The sequence below is a fragment of the Cimex lectularius genome, unplaced genomic scaffold (genome assembly GCF_000648675.2).
Source record: "Cimex lectularius strain Harlan isolate CLEC.00 unplaced genomic scaffold, Clec_2.1 scaffold139, whole genome shotgun sequence".
Lineage (NCBI taxonomy): Eukaryota > Metazoa > Arthropoda > Insecta > Hemiptera > Cimicidae > Cimex > Cimex lectularius.
The window spans coordinates 270373-295967 of NW_019392832.1; the positions used below are offsets into that span (position 1 = coordinate 270373).

Here is a 25595-nt window from a genome sequence, read left to right on the forward strand (position 1 = left end):
CAAATGAGAAACGCTAGATTGGTTTGTCTCTTCTTGATAGAAGAAAATCCCAAAGTAAAATTTCTTCTCAGCCAGGCGCTTGAATAGATTAAAACCCTTCTTAGGGAATGGTCATGAAGGTTTAACATAACTTAAGCGCCGTTTTTTCTCCTTCAGCCCCTCACAATTCATCACTAGAGTCTACATTTATATGCAGTAAAAAATTCTCAAATATGCCATATAATATGTACCAATAAAGCCTCAAACATTATAATATGCACTAAAATAATTAAAAGCATCAGCATGAATGTCAGATCGAACATCGACTAATAATTAACTTTTTTAATCTAGATATATATTTTCTTTTTCGTCTAGTTCATACTCATTTCGAAAGGATATAGTACAGAAAAATCTCAATCACAAAAAAATCATATAATTTATAAAGTACAAAATAAGTACTTTAAGTACAAATTTTTATTTATTTTGTATTAATCGGTTACAGTCTCAGGCATGCAGATGGGAGTTGGCTTTCAGTACATACAATAGTAATATTAATATAATAATAATAATAATAATAATCATCATCTCAACCTTTCTAGTGATTTAAAGCAGTTACTGGGCCCCCAGTGTTTCTTTCTCTTTTCTTCTTTCTTCTCGCTTTCTCAAATTTATTGGAATTTATAATGAGATTTAGGCCTTTTTCCAAATTGTTATATCATTGAATGTTTATCTGCTAATGTTTGAATGAGAGTGTGCTTGCAAGATGTCTTTCTTTTTTCAGGAATTTTTGAGACTGCCAGAGCAGAAAAATGAAATATGAGAAAATGCAAATTGTGGGGTAATAAACTGCAATGCCCAAAATCGCAATTTAAATAAGAAAGTTAGCTTAAAAAAAAAAATAAAATAAAATAAAAATAAATTTAAAAAAATAAAAAAAGGTGTGTATATTTGTTTCTTATTACTGTTATGTAACATTAGTTTGTCTATCATATTTGAATGGAAGAATAAAAGCATAAGGATGAGCCTATACTCATGCTGAGACTGTTGCTAGTCTGACACCATTATTATTATTAGCCATACAAGCCTATGGGAAATGTTTAAATTATGGAACAAAAATTGGAAATTCTAATTAAAAAACAGGAATATATTTTATATGTAATTTAAAATGGGATTTTTGCATACATTTGGCCTTCCAAATTTAGAATTTTAAAAGGATAAACTAAAGCTTTGGATGGCAATAAAATAAATTAGTTTATGAGTGAATGTTTGGAGTCAGGGCTTTATAGCACTCAGAAGGGATATAGCTAACTTAAGATAGAAGGTTTGGATGTTAGGGTGTGAAAAGATCTTAGCCGTTAAAACGCCCTTAAAAATCTATAATAATAAATAAATAGAATAGGAATTTTTTACTTAATTTATTTGTATCTACAACTGTGCATGTACTGTACACAACCAGCAGGTTGGATAATTTATTGTTTGTGGCATTACGGGTGTGTTCAGAGAAAGCAACCCATTGTCAGCCACTCTGGATTAATAAAAAAATAAATTATATTAATCATTTACGATGTCTCTTATCCATATTCTTTTAAAGAGGTTTATATCGTAATTGTAGAGAATGGAGTAATAGTAGTTGTGTTAGTGTGATTTTGTAATTTACTATGAAAACGTCTGTAATATGTTTTGATGGATGAAAAAACTGTTGGCATGTGAAGTGTGTTATTGTTTATGTAAAAAGGTGCAGGAACAATTAGTCTTAAATTTAATTTAAAATGGATTTTTTTAATACATTTGGCCTTTCAAATTAAGTATATTAAAAGGAATAAGTAAAGGTTTTGATGGCAAAAGGATAGATCAGATTATGAGGGACTGTTTGGAGTCATAGCTTAAGATAGATGTTTTAAATGTATCAGTTAGGGTGTGTATCCTGGCATTGTATAAAATAAATTTAATAATAATGTGTATAGGCTTTTTTCAAAAACACCAGCACCCCGAGGGTTGGTATAACCTGTTGCAAACCCTCGTTAAAAGAAAAAAAAGTTTACATATTACAAAGAAAATAAAACAAATTTCTCATGGCATTGCATACAATAAAATGTAGTAGTAAAATTAAGAACAATAAGCATTTATAGGGCATCGGTGGCCGCAAGGTTTAGTCGTTGACACGGCGCTCATCACTGTAAGGTAAAGGTCCCGGGTTCGAATCCAGCGGCCCTGCATTCGAACCCGACATACTTACAAATCGGCTTTTTTCCAAAAACACCGGCACCCTGAGGGTTTATATGACCTCTGCTGTTGCGAACCCTCGTTAAAATAAAAAAATAAAATAAAAAAAATAAGCACTTATACATGTTTGAGCTTAGGGCAGAATCAAGTAGGCTTTGCCCCCTTTTTCAGCCCAAACAATACATTTTATAGAAAATAACACAAATTTATCTTGGCATTACAAACCATAAAATGCAGTATTAAATTAATAATAACATAAAAAAATAAAAAATTTAACTTGCCATTGTGTACAATTAAAAATTTGGTAGTAAAATTAATAATAATAAACATTTAGAGATATCATAAAGATTNTATAAATGGCAGAATGAAGTAGGCTTTGCCCCCTTTTCCAGCCCAAAAATTTATGTTACAAAGAAAATAACAGAAATTTATCCTGGCAATTCAAACAATATAACACATCAGTAATAATAAAATAATAATTTTATCTTAACCAATACCTTACATAAAGATTATTTAATTGAAAGAAGTTATTTGGTCAATCGAATCACAAACTCTAATGGATTTAATAATAATGATGTACATTTATAGACATTGTAAAGAAAATAAAACAAATTATCATGGCATCACATAATACAATAATAACAAGTAAGAAAACATTATTTTGTTCTATATTATCATTTTTTCCACAGAATAATGTTTTCAATGTACAGTAAATAAATTCATTTTTGTCTTGTGTAAAAAATCCCAAGTAAAATTACCTCTTTGCAAGGCGCTTGAATAGATTAAAACCCTACATAGGGAACGGTCTTGAGGGTTTAACATAACCGAAGCGCCGTTTTTTCCTTCAAATAACTCATTCATCTCTAGAGTCCGGATTTATATATAATAAAAATCCTTAAATGTGCCAGGCACTAAAATAATTGGATTGTTGATTCCCTGTATAACAACTTAATTTTATTTACAATATTTTACATGCATACGTATAATATAATATTTGTAACACCAGTGACCCGAGGTCAATTCCTTTTATGACTCCTAAAATTTTATGTACAATTGATATAGCTAATTATTTACATACTGCTGATATAATAAGAGTGGAAAAATTAATTTAAAAACCTACAGCTAAATTTACTTTATATTATATCCTAAAGTCTTTGAGACTCTACAAGGTCCCAAAGAGATTATGTTGGGCTCTTGCTATAAGTGCTCGTTTTTGCTCGATGCCTTTTATTATGGCTTTGTACTACTTGCACTTCTAGCAAAAAAACTTTTGACATTTTGAGTCCATGAAAATACACACATATTGAACCCCAGAATTTAGGTAAATTACGTCAATCTTGGTTTGGGTTGATAGAGCTGTAAAAGCTTGTTTTGGGTTATTTGCAGTTTTTTGTAAGTTGGGTTGCACTTAACTACATCTTAATTGTTTCCTTTTAAGATTTCTTTAAGTTTTCTCAATTCATTAAATCAAATATTTTTATCAAGGATGTTTTTTTTGTTTTTTTAATGTTGATTTAACTTAATCCGTTTTGTGTTGAAAGAAAAAATTCAGCCTACTCTTTTATAAGAAGTTAACTTCAAACTTCTGGCATTTTTGGTGGGTTTACTAGGTTGAAAATATGAAAGATGACTGAGATTGATTATTTTGCTGTTTCAAATGAAGCCTTTTTCCACAACTACTTCAAAAAAGTATTTTTTCAGGAAAGGTAAAACCAGCACCTAGAAGTTTTAGAAACACGGGCCTCAAAAAAGATGCTGATTATTTCAAGATAATTCAATTCATTCAATAATTCAATTATGCCAGATTGTTTACATCTTTGTTCTTGGCAAGTTAAGAAATTCAAATCAAATTTTAGTTTAATTCTCATGTTCATAGTTTCCTAATTTTTTCTATAATGAAAAATGTTTCAAATTTACAATAACCTTTAAATATAGTGTATTTACACAATGTTCTACAAATATGCAGAATAAAATTTGAACCACTGTACTATGCAGATATGTTTCAGATAAATATCTGATCAGCAATAATTAGTAATGGTTAGCAAAAAGAATATGCAATCTGGGTTCTATTCATAACCTTTACCCTTCCTACATTACTGCTTTTGTTTTATTTTATTTATTGCTATCTGTACAAAATAAATATACATTGAAAAAAAGTACAGATAATTGTATACAAATTGATAAATCTGTCAGACCAGTGGAAAGAGAAACCAGCCAGTGCTAGAAAATGTTTTTATTTAGTTGAAAGAGTTAAGATAGGAGGTTAGGAGGCCATCATCATTTTAAATGGCATGTTCAGATCAACGAATGGGATTTTAAGGGCTTTACAGACCATTTGATTAGTGACCTAGAATGGACCGGCGGAGAGCTTTGGATTGCAAGGATTGGATTTGTTGGAGGATCTGGCCAAGCCACACAGTTTGACTCAGTAAGTCCAAATTTGTCTGATAAGTGTTTTGTAAATGGTTAGTTTGTTATGTTTGCTTTGTTTCGATTTTGATCCTAGTAGTCCATATCATTTGTTGATTTCTTATCTTTTTAATCTTGTATGTGTGTCCCATGTAAGACTGCTATCTAAGTAAAGCCCAAGGAAGCAGACTGGGTTGGAGAGATTATCTTATGTGAACTGGTGGGCAGGTGTGGTGTTTGAGTTGGAACATTACTTTTCGGTGATTTTCCTTGTTCAATCTAGTCCACCAGTTGGTTATGAGGATTTATAATGAGCTTTTAGCATAGTTCTATTTACGAATCTATAATGAAACTTCAAAACATTTTACAGATAAATTGCACAACAGGAAAGAAGGATACATAATTAATAAAATCTGTATTGGGTATAAAGATTAATCATGTACATAAACTTCATTAGAAAGATCAGTGCTATACCATCATGGATATTTTTCTTCCGTATTTTCCTTATTCAAAAGGCTTTAAATAGATTGTGCAAATACTGCTACAAATTTATAACATAAATTAGTATAAAATAAAAAGCTCTTTGTACAAAACAGAACTTAGGCACCAACTTTGCAGCACTGCCAGGAAAATAACTTGATTTTAATCAGCATATCAGCTTGCATTGTAGAACAAGTGAGCATTTCATTTCTGAATTCCCCTATCATTGGTAAATTCTCAGTAAAAAACATAAGTATCTACTAACAAAAACAAATATTTATTAAGTGATTATAATATTTATAAAACATTATAATAACATACCTAAAAAAAATTGGTCAGTTATTCCTGAAATTTGATTTGATATTGTGACTCCTCGTCTTGCCTAAGAACATGACAGCTTCTTAACAAGTTATCAATCGACAAATTTTAATATCTGGTTAAAATATCTTTAATTTTTACAGTCATAATAAGTTGTAAGTTGTTACTTAACTTATTAACTTTGTTAGTTCACTATATCTTGTACTCACATTCTCAAAATTGTATATCCTTGATACCTTCATTTAAGAACAATCGTGTCTAGAAATGTAGTTGCTTCTATATTATTTCCAATCAATCTTGCCGTTATTGTGTATTTTCCAATGCCGTAGGGTATAATTGTAAATCTACCTACAACTCTATCCTGTGGTTTTATTCTAAAACATTTTCAACAATTTCACTCCAGATTTTAACTTTAGTGTTCAATGGTAATAAAGTTAAACTTACACGTCAAAATTTATGAACACGCATTTATGACAATCGCACTCCGCCATAATCATTTTTGGTTGCACTATATTGATCGGCAGTGTGTTTATTAAAAAGACTTCTAATATTGATTTCTTATACAATTCTAAATCTCCAATGAGCTACAAAAAAAGTACATGTAACTAATTTAAATAATTTCATTAAGATGACCATACTTTTATTCGTAACTCAGGTTGTATAACCCTAAAATCGTTTTCAAAAAAATAATCATAATTGGTTTCAAGGACTGTCGCCTGACAGAGAACACTGAATGTGCCAACTTCATTCAGCTGTTTAATATAATCGTTAAACGTTAAGACAAGTTCTTGTGTTACACCTGAAATTTAAAAAAAAAAAGTATTTAGCAAAGCTGTACATAAACTTATTTGTAATCGTGTTGTGTGTCATTACTGCTTTCTGCATTCAATATAAATGTTTTTGCTACCCGGGTAATCATATTCATTCTTTTTGTAAATGTTATTTTTGACCATACTTGCCAAATTATTCTAATTGTATAATTAGTTCCTTCAGCAAGGTTTGACAGAACTGCTGTAGCTCTACAAGTTTAATTAAAAATATTGTTGTTGTTCTAAAGCTATTTTCAATTTTATATCTCATACCTAAAAGGATTCCCTATTAACACGTCGTTTGGAAATCCCTGTGGACAAAACTCTAAACTCACATTATTTGATGGCTCATTATTATATGAGTAAGTAAAAAATGCTCTTGCAGTACTATCAGTATTGTTACATAGAAAAGGAATGCCTGAAAACAAAAATACAATAGTTATTAAGTTTAGAAAAGTAAATAATATAATCATCATATTCATTTTCAGAATTATAATAATTATTATATGTAAAATATTATATTTATTCCATATTTATTTTCAGTTTACTCCAATATTCTCATCGCTAATTAAAGGAGAAGGCCAAAGGACATTGGCCAGTATAAAAATATTAGTATGCTTGATAACAAAGCTTTGATGATTTTGTTTTCCATTTTTTGGAAATGGTTTTCCATTGCTAGTTTTTGGCATTTTACTCTGACCACAGTCATCAATCCATTGTTTGTGAACATAAAAAACTTAAAACAACCAACCATCCTTCCAAAGGGTAATATTTTCTTAAATGAAAAAAAAATTACTCTCCTACTTGATACAAAGCAACAGGAAAATTCATTTGGAAAATACCTGCAGCTCTGAGATCTATGGTGGACTGTTTTGTCTGTCTCTTTTCCGGTGGAGGGGGAGCTACAAATACAAAGTGATAGAATTGAATGATTTTTTTAATGTGGTGTTATCCATAAATTTTATTATACTTGTGTAAGCAATAGAGTTTTTTCTATCTATTATTTTCCCCTCCCTATAATTTTGAGAAATATCCTCTTCCTCAAAAGAGTTAATTTTTTTCGTCAGTATTTTTGAGCAAACCCTGAAACAAATGAAAATGTACAATGTTATTACTTGCAAAAGATTGAAAATACCACACAAAAAATGAAAAAATCAAATCAAATTTGATCAAACTGACAAAAATTCGGTTTGGAAAACCATTTTACATAAATTAGTAAATGGAAAGTAACATAGACAAAAAAATATATATCCACAACATTATGATACACATACCTCAAACTACTTTTTCGTATAAATTTAAGAGGCTTGTCACCCTGCAAAACTTTCCAGTACACTATAGAAGCATTCAATTTCTGGACCACTAACGCTGTATCGTATGGAATTTGAGATTGTTTATTTTTAATAGCAGTGACAGGAGAAGGCCCATATTGAACATCAAGGTAGCACCAACCAGAATGTTCTTTACCAACATCATTCCTATTCAAGTAGACTTCAACCCACTCAGCATACTCTCTAACCAAAAAGAAATCCTTTATGTTATAATGAATTTGTATACATTAAATGTATCAAGCGTTACTTACTTTACCACATCTGTCCCTCTCCAAGGATGGTGGCCTGCTTCACTGTAAAAGTAGTCTATAACGGAAGATGGGTCTTCACTGAATAAAATCCTAAAACCAGTTATTGTACGAGCAGCGATGCCCAATGATCTCAGTACTATAAAATAGTAAAAGTCAGTACATTGTAATTTATAGAAAGGTAAGGTGATAACAGCAAAAAGCCAACAACAAACCAGTCACAATAATTCCAATTTTTAGTGAATGTGTTGCATTTACTATTGGCATCCCAGATTTGAAGAATTGTTTTAGGGGCGATTGGCTGCCATTATTTTTATGAATTATTTCTTTTTTACAACATTTTTTTAGACGTCTCAAATTATCAATAAAAAGTGGATTTATAAGCTATAAATGAAGAAGTGTAAAACAAAAAATTGGCATGGATAAGAGATACATGTTTAGATATTTTCGTACAGCTTTTCTCACTCCAATAGCAACTTGTATTGCACTTTGGCATTGTGAATATGGTATTTTTGCAATATCGCTTATTATAATGAGTGAGCAATCTATAATATTTTGTTCAAACTGTCCATATTTCCAAACATTTTTTTCGTAAGATTGATCAGTGCCTTTGAACACTAATCCGACATCATTTATAATATATTCCATCCTTCTTTCATTCCTTTCTATATATGTTTCATCATCTACAATTTTTATAAATCACTATTTAAATAGTATTCCATTAATTCATGTACTATGTATATAAACTAATTTAATAAGCGTTAATTCACCTTTACACCAAGCATTAAAAAGGATGTAAATTTCACCAGGACACTGAAAGTTACAAATTGTTTTACTAATCACAGCACTGACTAGCATTTTCCATTTGTGCACAATTGCATTTGCTGGTGGTCGAATCTAGTGAAAGATGTTTAAATTTAATGAAACTACTAATTACGTCCATTTGTATCTACTCACAAATACTTTAACGTATTTTCCATTGCCTGACACTGGTTCACAATAAGCATTCCATGAATATGAGTTGTTCGCAAAGAACGTTTTTGGAAGTACGGGCACCACAACCTTAGTCCCATTTCCAGTCCTGGGATATGCACAGCCTTTAAAACAAATTGTTAGGAAAGGGAGGTTCGTCAAAAATAAAACAAAATGGTTTTACCTTTTATAAAAAATGTTAATAAAAGTTTATCATCTTGTAGGTCAAAGCCTCTTGAGAATTCAACAAAAATCGAAAACAAGCTCCCCCGTCTGACTACCAAATACATATTTGGTTTGTTTATTTTCATGCATTCATAACAGTAAGTGTTATGCTCCACTCCATTTTCATCTTTATTCAAATGAACATTAACAATTTTAATAACAGAAGTTATTTCAGCTTGTTTTTCTGCAAATATGAAAGTTTAAAACATTTAATGATATTTTTTAATTATATTTATTTAGTGCTATTCAACTGTAAATAAGATTATTTTTTTAATTAAATAAATAAAGGTATTCAACCACTTGGGTCATTTTCTACTGCCTATAACGGGTACAAAAGGTGGCTTTTGAGAGTGACAATAGACTCTAGAGATATAAATGAAATAAAGCCTAATTTGACAGACCCTTCCAAGTCCAATAGAAACTTTAGGAAGAAAGGTAGACTAAAGTAAGGAGCCTTATGACATACGGTGCACAGATGGCTGTAGCAAAGCCCTTTGGACTAATCCCAACAAATTTCCAAGCTGAGGTCCATGTAATACAACTCTCCACAGGAGTTGTACTGAAGAAAAATTTGAAAGATGAACGGATTGACATATCTTTCAGACCAACAGGCACTCCATAATGTCACTAAGTTCGTATGCTTTCAACTTCAAATTGTCTGAAAGTGCCTAAATTCCTAGTAGCTTTGTAAAAGCATAAGATTAGCTTAAAATGGGTCCCGGGAGATGCAAGTAAATAGGAAATGACCAACTAGAAAAAAAAATGGTGGCCCTCCCACCCATGGGACCAGAACTACAACTAGGTGCACTGGATTGTACACAACAGCTTGAGAAAGACGACACCAGGTATGAGGCAGTTTAAGAGATTTATAAATTTCTCAAAAAGGAAGGTGAAGGAACTTTTCTCTCTCAGCAGGCAGGATTTGAGGCAAATTATAGACCTCTGCTGTTCTTAACTATAACCTAAAGAAAATGGGCAAAATAGAGGCAGCACCGACCCTGCCAGAGTGAACCAGAGACATCAGCTAATATCCTTTCATAGCCACCTCAACACATAGCCTGGTTATACAGCCACATCAGTAAGGCGTTTCTCACACCATAAGAGGTGAATGACTGGGTCATTTTCTATTTTGACTTTAATTACAATAGTACATATTTAATGATAAACCCGAGACAGGCGGAAACCACGGAGACCACAGAACTGCCACACCACGACGAGAGATATAGGAAAGTCATTTCTTTTCTTCTTTTTTTTTAATATTTACTAGTGGTACATGTTGTGCCACCCCATCCACAATCCTCACAGGTCTAGGGCTTCAATTTTGCCCTTGTAATGTCCTCCCTTTTAAATTAGCTAACCAACACTTTCTACATATATATTAATTAAAAATTTTGAAAAATTCCCATTCAAGCATGCTTCATTATGTTTTTAGCACTGGATCCAACACTAACTAATAAGCACAAAAGAATTGTAAAGAATTTTTGAGAACAAAAATATATTTTCAGCAACACATTACAATTTTTACATTTCTTCAACTGGAACCCCAGGGGTTAATATGACCTAGTAGTTGAAATGCCCCCATAAAAAATATTTAATTTAAAAAATAATAATGTTTTCATATTTTGTGTATATCCATATTTTTCATATTATATACAACTTTTATCTTATTTGTTAACGATTACAAATAATTTCATATTTTATTTCATTTTTATTATTATTATTTATTAATCCATTTATGTTTAGTCAAATTGTCCAAATTACTTCTTTCAATTAATTATTATTTTTAAGTAAGGCTTTGGTTGAGATGAAAAAGTTAGTGTCACGATTCGAACCCACGACCCTCAGCTTAATAAGCCGTTCTAACCTAAGTTTCTAGGTTCTAACCACTTGAGCCATCATGACCTTTATTATTATTATTTTTTTTAAATTATTATTGTGCCCTTCCCAGCCAACCATATTAATTTTACATACTGTATATTGGACATGATACCATATTAAAAAGTTATATTAATTAAATAAATTATAAATAAGTAGTATAGAACATATGTTTAATAATGTTTTGTTTTTTTGGAATGAAAGTTTAATTTTTACATTAAATGCTATTCAATTTGTAAATTATAGTGGTTCAAGTGGTTACAAATTTGGCAATGAAATTCTCCATGTAAAGCAACAAAATTCCTTTTGATTGACTAAAAGATGGTAATTTGAAAACTTTTTAAAAGAAAACTACAGAAAAAAGACAAAATGTACACGTCGTTTAACAGATCTAAACCTTCGTTTCTAATTTCACATTTGACAACATACGAACCAATATTGGAAGGGATATGTGGTTCCTCTGTTGAAGTGGTGACAGTATCATGAAGACTCGAAATCAAAGTTGGGTGCTCAATCTTGAAATCATCCTTACAGATTCTACTTATATCGAAGCCTGAGCCGTGAACTCTAGCCTGGTATTCGGAATCTGTCATGCTTGATGGTTTTACTGAACCCTTTTGGTGTCTCTTGATGGGCCCCATGATGCAGTATAAGCACACAAATCATCTGTTATAATTAAACATTCTTTGCTGAAAATTTCCTTATAATTTTGTGCATTCTACTGTTAACAGTAAATAGTAGATTACCAGTCTACCAGCTAAACGATTAAATAGTAATAAATTATCACAATTAACAAGGACATATGTATTTTTTTACTTATTAAGTTTTTAAACATAGCTCAGGTGTGTTAACAAAATAAAATCTGCTATTGAGTTTGAGCAATCCAGTAGAGAAATAAAATTACTGAAATGATATTTAAATACAATTAATCGTAAAGATATTCACTGCTAATATAACTTAATAACAGGTAAATTAATTGTTGAAAACACATCTTGGTGAAATCCATAATCACATTAAATAAGAATTGAAATCTTGGGTTACTAGAGAATACAACAAATCTATCTTAAGAGCGCCAAAACCCTTTGCAGGTCCTGGCCTCCCCAATAAGTTTATGCCATAAGTCCTTTCATGTGCGGCTGCTTTTCAGTAGTGAGCTCTTAGATCATCATGCACACAATCAAGCCACCTAGGCTTTCCCACCTTTCTGCTTGTGCCCAGTTGTCCATCCATCATCTTTGGTAGCACTTCCTCCTCCTCCATCCTCACAACATGATCAGCCCAATTTAATCTTAAACTAAATTACATTTAAGACATTCAGTTTTTTGTACACCTTATTTATTTTTTTCTTCCCATTCATACCTTTCTTTTATGGCACTGAATATACTTCAAAGAATTTTCCTTGAGAAAATCAAGAGATTTTTTAACCTGTCTTGGAGATGGCCCAAGTTTGAAATGCATATGTCAGTACAGGGCAGAAGAGGGTTTTATAAAGCCTGATTTTTATATTCCTGGAGATTAATCTTTCATATTCTTTGTAAAGCCCAAATACCTCCTATTAGCAGCTATGGTTCTCTCCTGATATTATAGGAGTTAATTTTGTGCCCGAGAAAGATAAATCCATTGATTCTCTGAAAAAAGTTAGAGACTATTTGCAATCTGTCTCTCAGCGGGTAATTCCTATATGGTCTTCTTTGTTAATGGTTAACCCATGGTTAAAGCTGCTTGTCTTTGTATTTACATAGTTCTGGAAGTGAACATGCTATGATATCTATATCATCCGCATATGCCATCAGCTGTATTCCTGAGCGGTTCCTGAGATCACTCACCTTACCTAGTTATTTATCTGTCCTGAAATCAGGAGATGCATCAGCCTGAATCTAGACTACACTTGACATATCCATCATTGTCATTTTTACTAACCTAATGTGCTTGGGTGGTATATTCATTTCTTGAATAGCCTCATACAGTCTTGGGCTTACGACACTATTACAAGCACTTTTAAAATTTATAAAGAGGTGGGGACACTTGAAATTCAGTACCTCTTTCAAGAAACAACCGAAAAGGAAAGATCTGGTGTATTGCAGACTGGTAGTAGTAAGAGTACTGGTCCACTGGTGCAGTATAGATTCTTTCACCCATATGTATATAATTACATTATGGAGAATTCTATAATAATCTCCTCTGCCATTCTTAAATAGCTCTATCTGCAGACCATTAATTCCAGGGAACTTATTAGTTTTCATTTTATCTATTGCATTCCTAATTTCTTCAGAATTTAGTGGTTGAATATTCATATTTGTCTTATGTTTCCAATGTACTTTCTTCTTTTCACATGTCACCATTGTGCAGGTTGTTATAGTGATTAATGTTCCATCTTCTTTTCTCACCGATCTCTTTGAACAAAACAATGGTGACATGAAGCATGGTGACATGAAGCAAGTAGAAAGACTGCTTACAAATACAACCCAATGGGAGAAAGAGAAATTCCTTCTCAACAGAAAGGGAGTAAAAATTCAAACTGGTATTTACAGGACATGCTCTAGCAAATACCACTTTGACTGTGTCTAGAAGAGACAAAACAAAGCAAAAGCAAACAATAAGACCTTGATTCCTAGAAGAATTCTATACAATAATGAAGAATCAGAAGTCTCAGGGAAAATCAAAAATATAGTTCAGACAAAATCAACAAAGGCAAGTGCATAAGAGAAAAAAAAATGAAAGTCCATAATGAAGTTGCAAGCTGTAATGTAAAATAATGTAATAAATTATAAGAAAATAAATACTATTGTTTTATTTATTTATTTTTAAATCTTTTCTAGGTTAAGCACATTCTAAGATTCACATTTAGTCTCTTCCTCTTTCAACTCCAACTGTCCAAAAACTTTGCAGTTAATCACCTCAGAAAGGAATTTAACCACAAAATAAAATGTACCAACATTGACTTTGTTTCCAAGCTCTACATCTGCAATAAATTTACCAAGGCCAGCGATTCTGAAAGTCAATGTTTTTAATACTGCTTATTCACACAAAAAAAATCTTTCCTTACTTTTGTATTTTCAAGATTATTTTGTTGTTTGTGTCAATCTCTTGCAATATTAGATTACTGTCTATAATGTCTTTATCAAGACTGTTAGTCAGTTCGATGTGAACAAAATGACTATCCTGATTCATCTCATCTTTCAATATCTATCAGAAGTTAAACTTTGTAAATAACGCGTAATGTAGGAATATAAGGTAGAAATATAATTTACAGTCATTAATAATGGAGGTTGTTTAACTGTAATGTATTTTTCAGTAATATATGTAAAATTGATACGTTTTGCTCTAACTTGCAGACAGACTTTGCAAAGTCCATACTCTGGTTCAATTTTGTCAATGTATCGCTCTGACTTGAATTCAATCTCACGGCACTCCACTGAAACAATTTTATTTCAGAAAAGCATTATTTTATGATAAAAGTGTAATTATTACTTGTTTTCTTTTTCAACATGCAATTGTCCTCAGAATTGTGAATAATTTTATGCAACTTTCCATTTAAATATATCGATTCAAACACTAGAATATAGTTAAGGAATAAATTGTTTATTTCAGATTTATTTTTGAGAATCATGAGGAATCTAGAAAATAAAATTCATAATAATCATTCAATTCAACATCCTTGAGAATGTATATGATATTACTTAATGGTATTCCCAATTAAAACTTCGTCCTCATATTGAAAATCTACTTCTAAGTCATCGTTATGGGAATTTGCAATATAATCACCTACACTTTTGGTTGTCTTCAGAATTTTGTGTATCTTTGGCTCGCTTTCTAAAATTATTTTCACCAATTATTAGCAACCCAATTTCAAAAATATTGTCAGAAATGTACCTTTGATTATAGTGTAGCTTTGAGTGAGATCGCACACAGTTCGAGGATGAGTGCCCTTTGTGAAGATTCGCTTATGAAGCCTAAAAGTATTTTTATAAATTGTAAAATATATATCAAAAATTACAAATGTTGTGAAGGTATTCTTTACAGATAATAATTTTGTCTTACACTGAATTGTCATAATCTACTAATTTTTTGTGCTTTTGTGGATCTCTCTCATCATACTCCCACTGCAAAACTCCTGAATATAAAGAATTGTATGCATACAGGGTTCCAAAGGGCCTTTCTAGATGCCTCCTTCGGAGAGCGTCACGAGATACAGGTCCATATTCACAGACCCATTGCCATTCGCAGTATTCCTCACAGATGTCTTTGCGAGGAATAAAAACTTCGATCCAAGGTCGTAAATACCTTTACATTAAATATATCAAAAAATATTTGAAAATCGCTTGTTATAAATGAGCGCGATTACCAAAGTTCTTCATATATATCATGTATGGTCCGATGGTCTGTCGTGTAATATTTGTTGCAGGCAAAACTACAATCGTTTACAAGGCGTCTAACGACACCAAATCCGGTTACAACTCTCGCTGGAATTCCTAACGCTCGAAATGCTGAAAAATCCATTGATTACAACTAAGTATATATAATTGCATCATCAACTATACCTGTCACCATCAGTCCAACTTCACCAAGAAAGTATTTTTTAGTATCTACTATTTTATTCCTTTGATACGCTTCGATTAATGATTTGCTTCCTGCTAAAGTGAGTTTTTCCTTGATATGCCCCCACTTGTATTCATCTACCATAGGATTCATTATCTAAATTTTATTGTTAAGAAAAGTATATTATCATTATTAATGTTTAATATAGTAAACTTATTAAAATATAAATTAATTACTGACTAATTAATTATAAATTACTGACTAAATAATGCCAATTCATTTACATGTCCATAATGTCAAACAGCACTGAAAAATAAAAAATTGTTTATTTAGCCAGTGTTTAAAAGTTTTGAGCAATGTACTTAAGCAAAATTTGATCAGGGCCAGACAAATGTTTTTATCATCAATGACATAACGAATGCTATCCAAATTACAATTTTATTTCAATAAAACCAAAATATAAAGATGAACTAGATTATCGACCTGCTGGATAAAAGAAGTCTTTTCCGAAGATCCTCTGAAAAGACTTCTTAAAACCAAAATATTTAACATTAGTATAGTAATTATATCTTCCCCCTTATAATTTGAGTGTTTAGTAAGATTGTCATACAATTATTTATGAATTTAAGTCTACTGTTAGACATCTAATTAATAATAGTAATAATTTGTTGTTTGTTGTTATAATAATTAGTTTTGTTTTTAAAAATGTTATAATTAAAAGTGTGTGCTTTTAAACAAGGCCAATATATATTAAAAAATTTTGTAATTTGCCCAATACCAATCATTTTGGTTTGCCCATTCTCACTGTTTTAGTCTATCAGACTTTCATCATATTCAGTGTTAGACAAGGATTATTTTTGAAAAGTCAAGTTTCCTTTTATAAAATTGTGAGAGGTGACAGACTGAAATGATCAGTAATGACCAGGTTCATCATCCTGCAGAATACAGATACATACAATATAAATAGTTCTGTCAAAACTTACATTTTGTTTTATATTTAATGCATATTATTTTAAAACACAATTTAAACTTACTGCTTTGATTAATGCCCTTGTAATATTAACAATATTTCCAGCATCGAGATATTTCAACTGTCCGTTGTCATAAAGCATTGAAAATACTGCAGGTAAAACATTATTTTCATACTGAGAATATTTCCAAAATTCCAACTTTGGCTTATCGGGTTTTCCTAATATGATATCACCAACATCTTTGATCAGGTATTCAACTAGTTGGTTTTCTTCCAATGGAATTTCATCTCCGTCTGAATTAGGAGTCAAATTCATTAAAGAAGCAAAAAGTTGAATATTGAAAATTAACATTTACACATTAGAATACGCACATTCTAACCATGGATTGAAAATTACATAAATTGGTGTTTTGCATATATGCATATTAACGTTTTTATTATAAAATGACATTTTCCAACTACCTAGCATACAATGTATATGTGGTATAATCTGAAAAAAATTAAAATTATTTCCAAACAAAAATAATGTATCTGCATTTATGAAATAATGTGTACATCAATAGTGATGGATTGGTTTGTTTCTGAGGATATTTCCCCGTGGTACGCTGACCAGTTTCCATGGGCTGGAGGCCGTTTTTGATTTAATGGGTACACCCTTACTAAAGCTTTAGTACCATTTCCAAAATCAGGATTTGAACAATCTGGAAAATAATAATTAATTTATAAAATTGTAACAAATAAGCATGACTCAAACAGACTTTGAAATTCTAAAAGGATTGTGAAGTAATCGCCTTCTGGTAATGGTTTTGTTGTGATAAACGTGATCTTGAATAGCTGTCCTCTTCTCACTACCAAGCTGTCATTTGAATAATAATGGTAGAAATGAGTTTTGTGCGTTTTTCCATTCCATTCAACATTGTAATCCATATATTCAATGAGCATTGGTATTTCTTCTTCAGATTTACTTTCATCCTGTTCAACTATACAAGATTTAATCTATCATGAAATTAGTAAACTAAACTACAATTTAAATTGTATAAACTAGTAAAGTAAGATATAAAGAATTGGGAAGCGACTTAAATTTCTAGCTTTTTTCAATTTAAGACTTTAAGATTTTATCAGTTGTGTGCTTGTTGGTTATTAATACAGGCAACAATTTTATAATAACCTGTTGGGTGTGAGGAGTAAAACCACTTTACATTTTTCAAACTATTATAAATTAAATGCCATGGTCTTTACATGGACACTCATGCATAAGAAATACGAGTCAGGCGCCCTAACCACTCGGCAACCACGGTTTTGAATAGATGATTAGTAAAGGTTTGTACATATTTTATTTTTTCATTACAGTTTCTTAGCATATTTCCCAATCTCGAAAGAAATAGAAACTTCTGAATGGGTGCCTCTCAGTGAAATTTACTCATCAGTAGTCTGATAAAAATTAACTTATCTAATTAATTGATAATTTTCTACAATAAAGTTTACAATAACAATAAAATTGTTAAATTAAATTAGAACTAACTGGTAATTACAGCCCAGTAAATTAATCCAGTTTAGCTGGGAAGTCTTAAATTATTCTCTGAATGTACGATGTGCAAATTTATGCGTATAACATCAGTAATTGGTTATTGAGTGCACTTTTATCTAGGCCAAAAGACCATCAAAATATTGAAAAATAGTCTACCTTTGATGGGAGATAATTGAGCATAAATTCCCAGTATTAAAGGATTTTTTTTACTTTGATTTTGCTTTACTTTTTAATAAAATCACTTTACTTTTTAAATTTAGAATTAATTATGTATATTATATTAGGGTCATTAAATATTTATTTTTAAATTTAATAACAAGTTTATGAACAGATTATGACTCTTATCTTATAAAATCCTTTATTGCAATTCTATAAAAGGTACATTTAAAAAAAAAGTATAGAATTTAACTGGAGTAATCCTGAATAATCAAAACATATGAGTGAAATAACAAGAAAGATGAATAATTCTGTCCTAATAAACAAAATGCAAAATTTATTAACTATTCTCTTTTTCTGTGTCTCGTTTTAGAAGGATGATTTTTTTTAAATATTAGTTCCCTATTTCTTATTCAGTAGGCAGATAGTAGAATGTAAAATTTTTAAAAGAAACAAATGTTTTTGTTATTGGTAAAACAAATTGCACTTTGTCATGTGATAGTTTTTTATTTATATATAATTCACACAACTCAAAATTTACCTTCAACTTCAACTTTCTGCTCTGACTTGACATGGATGGATACATCTGATTCATCACCATTAAATGACATGTTATCATTCTTTATCAGATGTGGCTTCTGCATCAGCGATTCCTTTTTAACGATTTTATCCTGATCCAATGTCTCTTCCTTCGACACAACCGGGCACACACTATGTAAATCACTTACGATTTTTGAGGGGCCAAACAAGTGCTCCAACTGGCTAAATGACTTTGGCACAAAAGTCTCATTTTCCTTCATCGACATTGATAAATGAGGGGAAGGATTTGTAAGCTTGAGCACAGGTTTGAGGTCAAGCGGAAGAACTGTTGTAGCCGGTATATATTTGTGACAGGAGAACGTCATGTCGGCTAAAAATTTTGGAACTACAAGATGAGGAAGCGAAATGCTTTTGTGCTTGAAAAATAATTTGAAGGGATAAAACTTGAAACATGTGATTATGAACAATTTTTCATTTTCTCAAAATAACAAACAACAAATAAAACGTCTTGAACAAAAAATGCATTTGAACCATTTATTTGTACATAATTTTATAATATTATATTTTTAAGTTAATAGTTTAGTTTATTGTACTTTATTTTCAGTAACTTATTGCATACATTGTAATTTTTGAGACAATTTAATCTAAACAAGCATTTGGATTTTATAATCAAACAGAACATGAGGTATTGTAATTTATTAAAAGGAAAAGAATAATAAAAGGAATGTACCAGGTACAAAGTTTAACTAGGACACTCTGTTTACAGGTTTTGATGTTATTCAATATTTTCATACTTTGCGCTATCTTCATTGAGGAACTGTTCCTCTGAGAGCATCTGAAAAAATGTTTAAATGTTTTCCAAACATGCTTTAGACCGATTTAAGTCGCTCAAAATCATGACTATCAATAAAATTTATTTTCTAAAAAACATTGGCCCTGAACATCTAGCTCAGACAATTAAAAATAACTACAAATATCAGTTTTGAACCAGTTTGAATATTTGAAAAGGGAAGTTAAAAAATGGTTAAAAACACATTTAATTCAAAATAACACCTGCATAAAAACTGAATTGCAATGAAAAAATAGAATTTTTTAATATATATCATTTTTTTTACACATTGCGTGCTGAGGCTTTAAAAAATTAATGGAAGTATGAAATAAATAAATATGTAAATCATAACAAAAAAAAAGTATTAAAAAAATGATAGCACAGACAGGATTTTCATAATATGAAATATAATATTTCCATTAGTATTAGGTACTTGCTTGAATGTGATATTAGGAGCAGGAAAGAGAGGAGGAAATCATTTATGTTCATGAAAAATAACAATGGCCCAATGATTGAACCTTGAGAAACTCCAAGGAGCAAATCTAGAGCTAAAATTACGTTTTTGTACCAAAGAACATTCATGGTATGAAGTCGGAAAGAAGCTAAAAAAGAAAAGAAGAAAATAAAAGATAAAGAGAAGTGGTGAAACACTAAATCAATTGTCTCAAAAGTTTCTCATCTACAAGTTGTTCAAACCACGGAACATTTGTGGCATAAACTTAAAAATGAGTTAATGACATAAATAATGAATAAAAGTAGTGAAATGGTAAATCAATTGTACTAAAAAGCTAGTTCCAATCACAAAGTTGCTCAAACCAAACAACATTTGTGATATGAAGTTATGAACATTCGTGAATCAGCTAAAAGTCAAAATAATGAAGAGATGTGTCGAAATGAAAAATCAATTGTACAAAAAAAAGTAGTTTCCCATTAGAAAGTTGCTCAGAACAAAGTATGTTCGTGATATGGAGTTAAAAAACAGCTAACAACATAAATAATGAAGGGAAGAGTTTAAATTTTAAATCCATTGACCCCAAAAGATAGTTTCTTGTCAAAAAGTTGCTCAGACAGCAGAATATTTGTGGCATGAAGTTAAAAAACAGATAAAAGCCTAAATAATTAAGAGAAGTAGTGGAATGGAAAATCAATTGTCTCAAAAGCAAGTTTCTCATCAAAAATTGTTCAGACCGCAGAACATTCGTGACATGAAGTTAAAAAGAACTAAAAGCCTAAATCATGAAGAGAAGTGGTGAAATTAAAAATCAATTGTACAAAAAACCTAATTTTTCATTCAAAAATTGCTCAGACCGCAGTCAAGTTTGAAAATGAAATTAAAAAACAGCTAAAAGTCTAAATAGCAAAAACAAGTGTTTAAGAAATTTGAAAATCAAAAATTTTCAATCAACAGTTGGGAACATGATGCGAGATCTCTTTGTCGAACTTTTTAGGCTAAAATATAAAAGTACGAACATTAAACAAAACAGTTCTTCCTTTTAATTATTTTCTTCTTTAATTATTAATAACAAGAATATACGTAAATATAAAAAATAAGATATTCTCTCTCCGTCTCTTTCGTAATAATGTGACGTAACTTCTTGACAACGAATGGGGAAATTTCTTTATCAAGGCTAGAGGTTCCAGTTTCTATCATTTCTCAAAACAAATTTTAATATTTCAGTTTTTGATTCGTCCGTGTCTAAAGTTTAAAAGTAGTTAAGTGATAACACGAAAATGTCTAACATAATGAGTCATCTAACATACGCAGATCAACAATTTTAATTTTAATGTAAGTTTGTAATATATTAATTTAATTATAATTCAACGTACTAACATTACTCGAACAATGGATAAGTTCCTATGAGTCATACCAGAAAATCTTTAGCACCTATCTGTCTGATTGTTCCGTTTCTCTAAACAAATACAATGGTGGATACATTTAACGCACCACTTTATTTAGTTTAAAATTAAATCCATTATCTTTTTACATTAGTTACAGGTAATTAGGAGCTATCATAGTCAAAATAAACAGTAAATTTGTTGGCTTTGTTTACATCCTTTATTTACTTACGTACTGATTAACCCTATTTGCACAAAAGTTAGCATTATGCCAATTCACTCTGTTACGTTTGAAGATCGCTTTCAATTAATCTTTGTCCTTCATTGATTTCATTTGATATTATGATTTCAATGGCTACAGTCAGGCATTTGGGTGAGGGTCATAACATTATTAGAGGAAGGATACATCCAGCACTGTCACCAGGAGACCGAGTGTAAATCGATCTATAGTAGGTAGGGTTCTTTGGCGCTTCAGAGAAACAGGGCTTCACTCATACTAGATGTCCAGGAAAGGGTTGACCTAGGTCTACAGGAAAGAGATGATAGATTCATCCATCAGGCTCTACGAAACTGCAGCATTATGGGAAATGAGATAAGAAATATGATGAGACAGGTCTGAAATGTTTCAATTTTGACTGTAAGAAGAAGGCTCAATGAAAATAACCTGAGGGCCCGGCACCCACCTCATGGACCTCTTCTTATCACAGCTCAGAAAATGGCCAAGCTTCAATTCACATATGAATCGAACACTAGAATATTGTGGACGAGTTCTCTTTACAGATGAGCGTTCACCTCAAATCTTCAGATGGGTGTAATTTCATATGTAGATGCTCAGGTGAAAGGTGCGCCTCATGCTGTACGGTTTCCATGGTGGGTCATTGATGTTCTGGGATGAATTTCCTTGGATGCCCGCACAAATTTGTTGTTGCGCAAGGGAGATCTCTAACTTCACATTACATAATCGAAGAACATGTAGTGCCATTTGCCCATACCTCGATGAGAGATTCTTGCCATAGAATGAGGTTGGAATTGAGCGCTTGCTAAGGGGTGGAGTATGGGCAAAAAAAAATAATTTGGACAAAAAAGTATTATGGGATTGGACAGCAAAATGAAATTTCCTGAACTATGCAAGAAATTATCATCAAAAATGAAAAAAAAAAAGCCTTTTATTGTATTTTAAAAATGAATAAACAATGATTTTAATTAACTAATATTTTCTGTTTCAGGATTTTGTAGAGGAATAAATCTTAAACTATGGATGAACTTCCAACAAATTTTGATGTCATTATCATCGGGACTGGGGTGGTCGAATCCATAGTTTCAGCCGCTGTTTCACGAATAGGAAAAAAGGTCCTTCACATCGATAGAAATAATTATTACGGCCAGTCCTGGGGGACTTTCAACATTGAACACTTGCTTCAGTGGCTCGATAATTTCAAAGTTTGTAAAGAGGCTTCCCAGACATCCAATCATGACAGCAATGGGGAATTTAAATATAAAAAAATTGATTATTCCAATGTTATTTCCAATGTTGAATATGAATGGAATACAGTAGAAACGCACAAAGAAGAGAGTAAAGAATGTATCAAAGAATCGCCTGATGATGAAGAGTCTGATAAAAAAAGCCATGATGAAAACAAAGAGAATGGTGTAGTTAAAACAGTTTTGTCAGAGGAAAAAATTAAATCGTTGTCTCGAAAATTCAATTTAGACATAACACCCAAGCTTATTCTTTCAAAAGGTCCAATGGTCAAATTATTATTAGAATCAGAAGTTTCAAGATACATAGAATTTTTAAATGTTGCAAACATTTTAGTTTATTTAGATTCACAAATTGAACCTGTACCATATTCTAAATCGGATGTATTTTCATCTAGAGCAGTCAATGTAGTAGAGAAAAGAATATTAATGAGGATATTGACTCAAATTCAAGAGCACAAACCTGAAAATGACAAATTCGAACCGTACAGAGACAAGACCTTTTTTGAATTTCTCCAAGACCAAAAACTGCCAGTAAAAATAACAAATCAAATTTTATACAGCATTGCAATGGTGACAAGAGAAACGCCTTGTTTAGAAGGTGTCAAGAATGCGCAAGACTTCCTCAGTTCGCTCGGATTTTATGGAAACTCTCCATTTTTATGGACTATGTACGGAAGTTCTGATTTGCTTCAAGCATTTTGCCGTCTTAGTGCTGTGTTTGGTGGCATATACTGTCTTGATAAAGCTACTGATGAATTGATTTTAGATGAAGAAAACACCTGCAAAGGGATTGTATCATGTGGAAAGAATCTTTATTGTAGTCATGTCGTCATCGCTGGTAATGAAATTCCTTCGTCATTCAGCTCAAAAACTTCATTTTTAAAGTACAACAGGGCAATTTTAATCACAAACAAATCACTTTACAAAAAAGGCAAAAACGGTGTATCTCTACTTCAATTCCCCTTATTTGAACAAGGAAAAAATACATTAAAAGTGATTGAATTAGACAGTACCACTTGCTCCTGCCCAAAAGATACCTTCGTCGTGCACATGATTAGCATTAAGCAAGACGATACTTACGATGATTTAAACTTTGCTATAAAATGCCTCTTTAAAAATGAAGATGTAGAGACTCATGAGAAACCTGAAATAGTTTTCAAGTGTTTTTTCACAATTGAAAATACAAGCTATGAATTTTCAAACAGCATTCCTCATAACGTCCATCCGTGTTCAGGGCCGACTCCATATGATATTGATTATCATTCTTCAATAGAAGAAGCTGAAAGAATATTTAAGAAAATGTATCCTGAAGAAGAATTCTTCGGGCCGTTACCTCCTCAGGAAGATGAAAAAGTAAAAGAAGACAATGTGATATCAGAGGACACTGAAGCCCTATAACTAATTATATATAATAAGAAAAATATATTTATACTGTACATACACAACAACATATGTAAATAATATGTATTTATTGTTATCCTTTCAATCATTCATTGTATCAATTGTTATATAAATTACTTATTAAAAAAATTATGTATCACTTAGATTTTTAAAAATAAATAAAAAAAGAGGCAAAATTAAAAAGCTTGACACCACGGTGGTTAAACAGACTAATAAAATGTTTCTGCAATTTCTTTTTTTTTTAATTATATTGTCCCATAAAGATGACAGAAAAAATAAAGTCCAACTTGTGTAGCAAAATTTTTAACAAATAAATTTTCATCATTGAAACAAATTTTACTAAGTTTTGGAACCACTAAATTAAATTGTAAGCCTTAAAGTTTACAAAATCATGTTTTATTCGAACAAAGAAAAAAACAATAAATGCTTCAAACATTCATTCACTAATGCCATTTTGGCATTTCATTTCTTTGTAAGAATCAATCAAGTGAAGGAAAGGCAATCAACCAACAAAACAGAAGGAAGTAGTAGTTTAAATAGTTAAATGCAAGAGGTATAACATTCTTGGAATCTATATTAAGCAAAAATTTATCCATTCTGAATGTAGGCAGCACTCCCACTTTTATAACAAAAAATAGAAGGGAAGTATTGGATGTATCGCTAGCCTCTGCCAATTGCTAATTGGATAATGGAGTGGAAGGTGACACCAGGTAAGATTCCCTCAGATCATTGTATCATTGATTTTAAAATCTCAGAAGTTAACAAAATAAGGTTTAGGAATCCAAAACTAACGAAACATTATTAATAATATTACAAGTTGCATACCTACTCCTACTAATGTAACAGAGCTGGAGCAGGTTGCTAATAACATTATACAGGTCATAAACTCTGCCTATGTAGAAGCATATCCTGAAAAAATACTGTCAGAATCGACATCACTGGTGGAATAAAGATCTGGCTAGTTTTAAGGAAAAGGGTCGGAGCATTACATAAAAAAAGCCCTGCAGTGGAATTCTGAACTGTACTGGAGGGATTATTTCTTCATGATTAAAGAATATAAAAAAAGAGTAAAGGAAAACTAAGCGTAAAGCCTGGAGGGACTATTGTTTGTAAATAGAAACTATTAAGGAAGTGCCCGTATTTTTAAACTTCTGGAAAAAGATATTAATCCTTTAGGTTTATTACAGGATGATAATGGGGTGTATACCACATCCTGTGACGACAGCCTGAACCTGATGGCTAGAATTCATTTCCCCAGGTCAGACTCTTCCACTATTCTAGCCGAGGATGAATTACCAGTATCAAACTGGGATAAGGCTAATTTCTTGGGAGGCCTACAAATGCCTTCAAGAAATACAAGGCAGCCAGGAAGGATGGAATATTCCCTGCCCTCATTCAACAGGATACGTAGTCTGGCATTGGGGCATATTCCAAAATGCTGGAAT

At 31.3% G+C, this 25595-nt stretch overlaps 3 protein-coding genes across 12 annotated transcripts; 1 reads left to right on the forward strand and 2 right to left on the reverse strand.

The window, feature by feature from the left end:
* Positions 1–5009: 5009 nt before the first annotated feature.
* LOC106672607 (annulin-like) lies at positions 5010–11655 on the reverse strand. Of its 9 annotated transcripts, none has more exons than XR_001341282.2 (19): positions 11303–11655; positions 8954–9178; positions 8755–8894; positions 8568–8694; positions 8251–8480; positions 8013–8181; positions 7801–7936; positions 7493–7732; positions 7189–7301; positions 7061–7120; positions 6970–6993; positions 6492–6636; positions 6283–6428; positions 6048–6208; positions 5854–5993; positions 5619–5783; positions 5413–5473; positions 5223–5348; positions 5010–5152 (listed from the first exon to the last, which is right to left on the reverse strand). XR_001341282.2 is itself a non-coding variant. In XM_014404155.1 (17 exons), exons 1-16 carry the CDS (start codon positions 11508–11510, stop codon positions 5648–5650), a joined length of 2400 nt encoding a protein of 799 aa, XP_014259641.1. In that variant the 5' UTR covers positions 11511–11655; the 3' UTR covers positions 5461–5537; positions 5619–5647. The 9 variants fall into 9 exon arrangements, 3 of the variants coding, with proteins under 3 accessions (XP_014259641.1, XP_014259642.1, XP_014259644.1); XR_001341283.2 differs by having other exon boundaries at positions 5010–5149; positions 5223–5351; XR_001341281.2 differs by having other exon boundaries at positions 5223–5351.
* Positions 11656–13652: 1997 nt separating this feature from the next.
* Positions 13653–19115, reverse strand: LOC106672609 (annulin-like). Of its 2 annotated transcripts, none has more exons than XM_014404160.1 (14): positions 18604–19115; positions 17137–17358; positions 16934–17079; positions 16751–16868; positions 16443–16672; positions 15411–15564; positions 15215–15356; positions 14911–15153; positions 14743–14822; positions 14550–14682; positions 14341–14486; positions 14121–14284; positions 13916–14055; positions 13653–13860 (listed from the first exon to the last, which is right to left on the reverse strand). In XM_014404160.1, exons 1-14 carry the CDS (start codon positions 18965–18967, stop codon positions 13701–13703), a joined length of 2442 nt encoding a protein of 813 aa, XP_014259646.1. In that variant the 5' UTR covers positions 18968–19115; the 3' UTR covers positions 13653–13700. The 2 variants fall into 2 exon arrangements, with proteins under 2 accessions (XP_014259646.1, XP_014259647.1); XM_014404161.1 differs by having other exon boundaries at positions 17137–17350; positions 18604–18691.
* A 1951-nt stretch (positions 19116–21066) lies between these two features.
* Positions 21067–24382, forward strand: LOC106672606 (rab proteins geranylgeranyltransferase component A 2). The gene is made up of 2 exons (XM_014404154.2): positions 21067–21217; positions 22494–24382. The coding sequence occupies exon 2, from the start codon at positions 22522–22524 to the stop codon at positions 24145–24147; it is 1626 nt and encodes a 541-aa protein (XP_014259640.1). The 5' UTR covers positions 21067–21217; positions 22494–22521; the 3' UTR covers positions 24148–24382.
* Positions 24383–25595: the final 1213 nt, after the last annotated feature.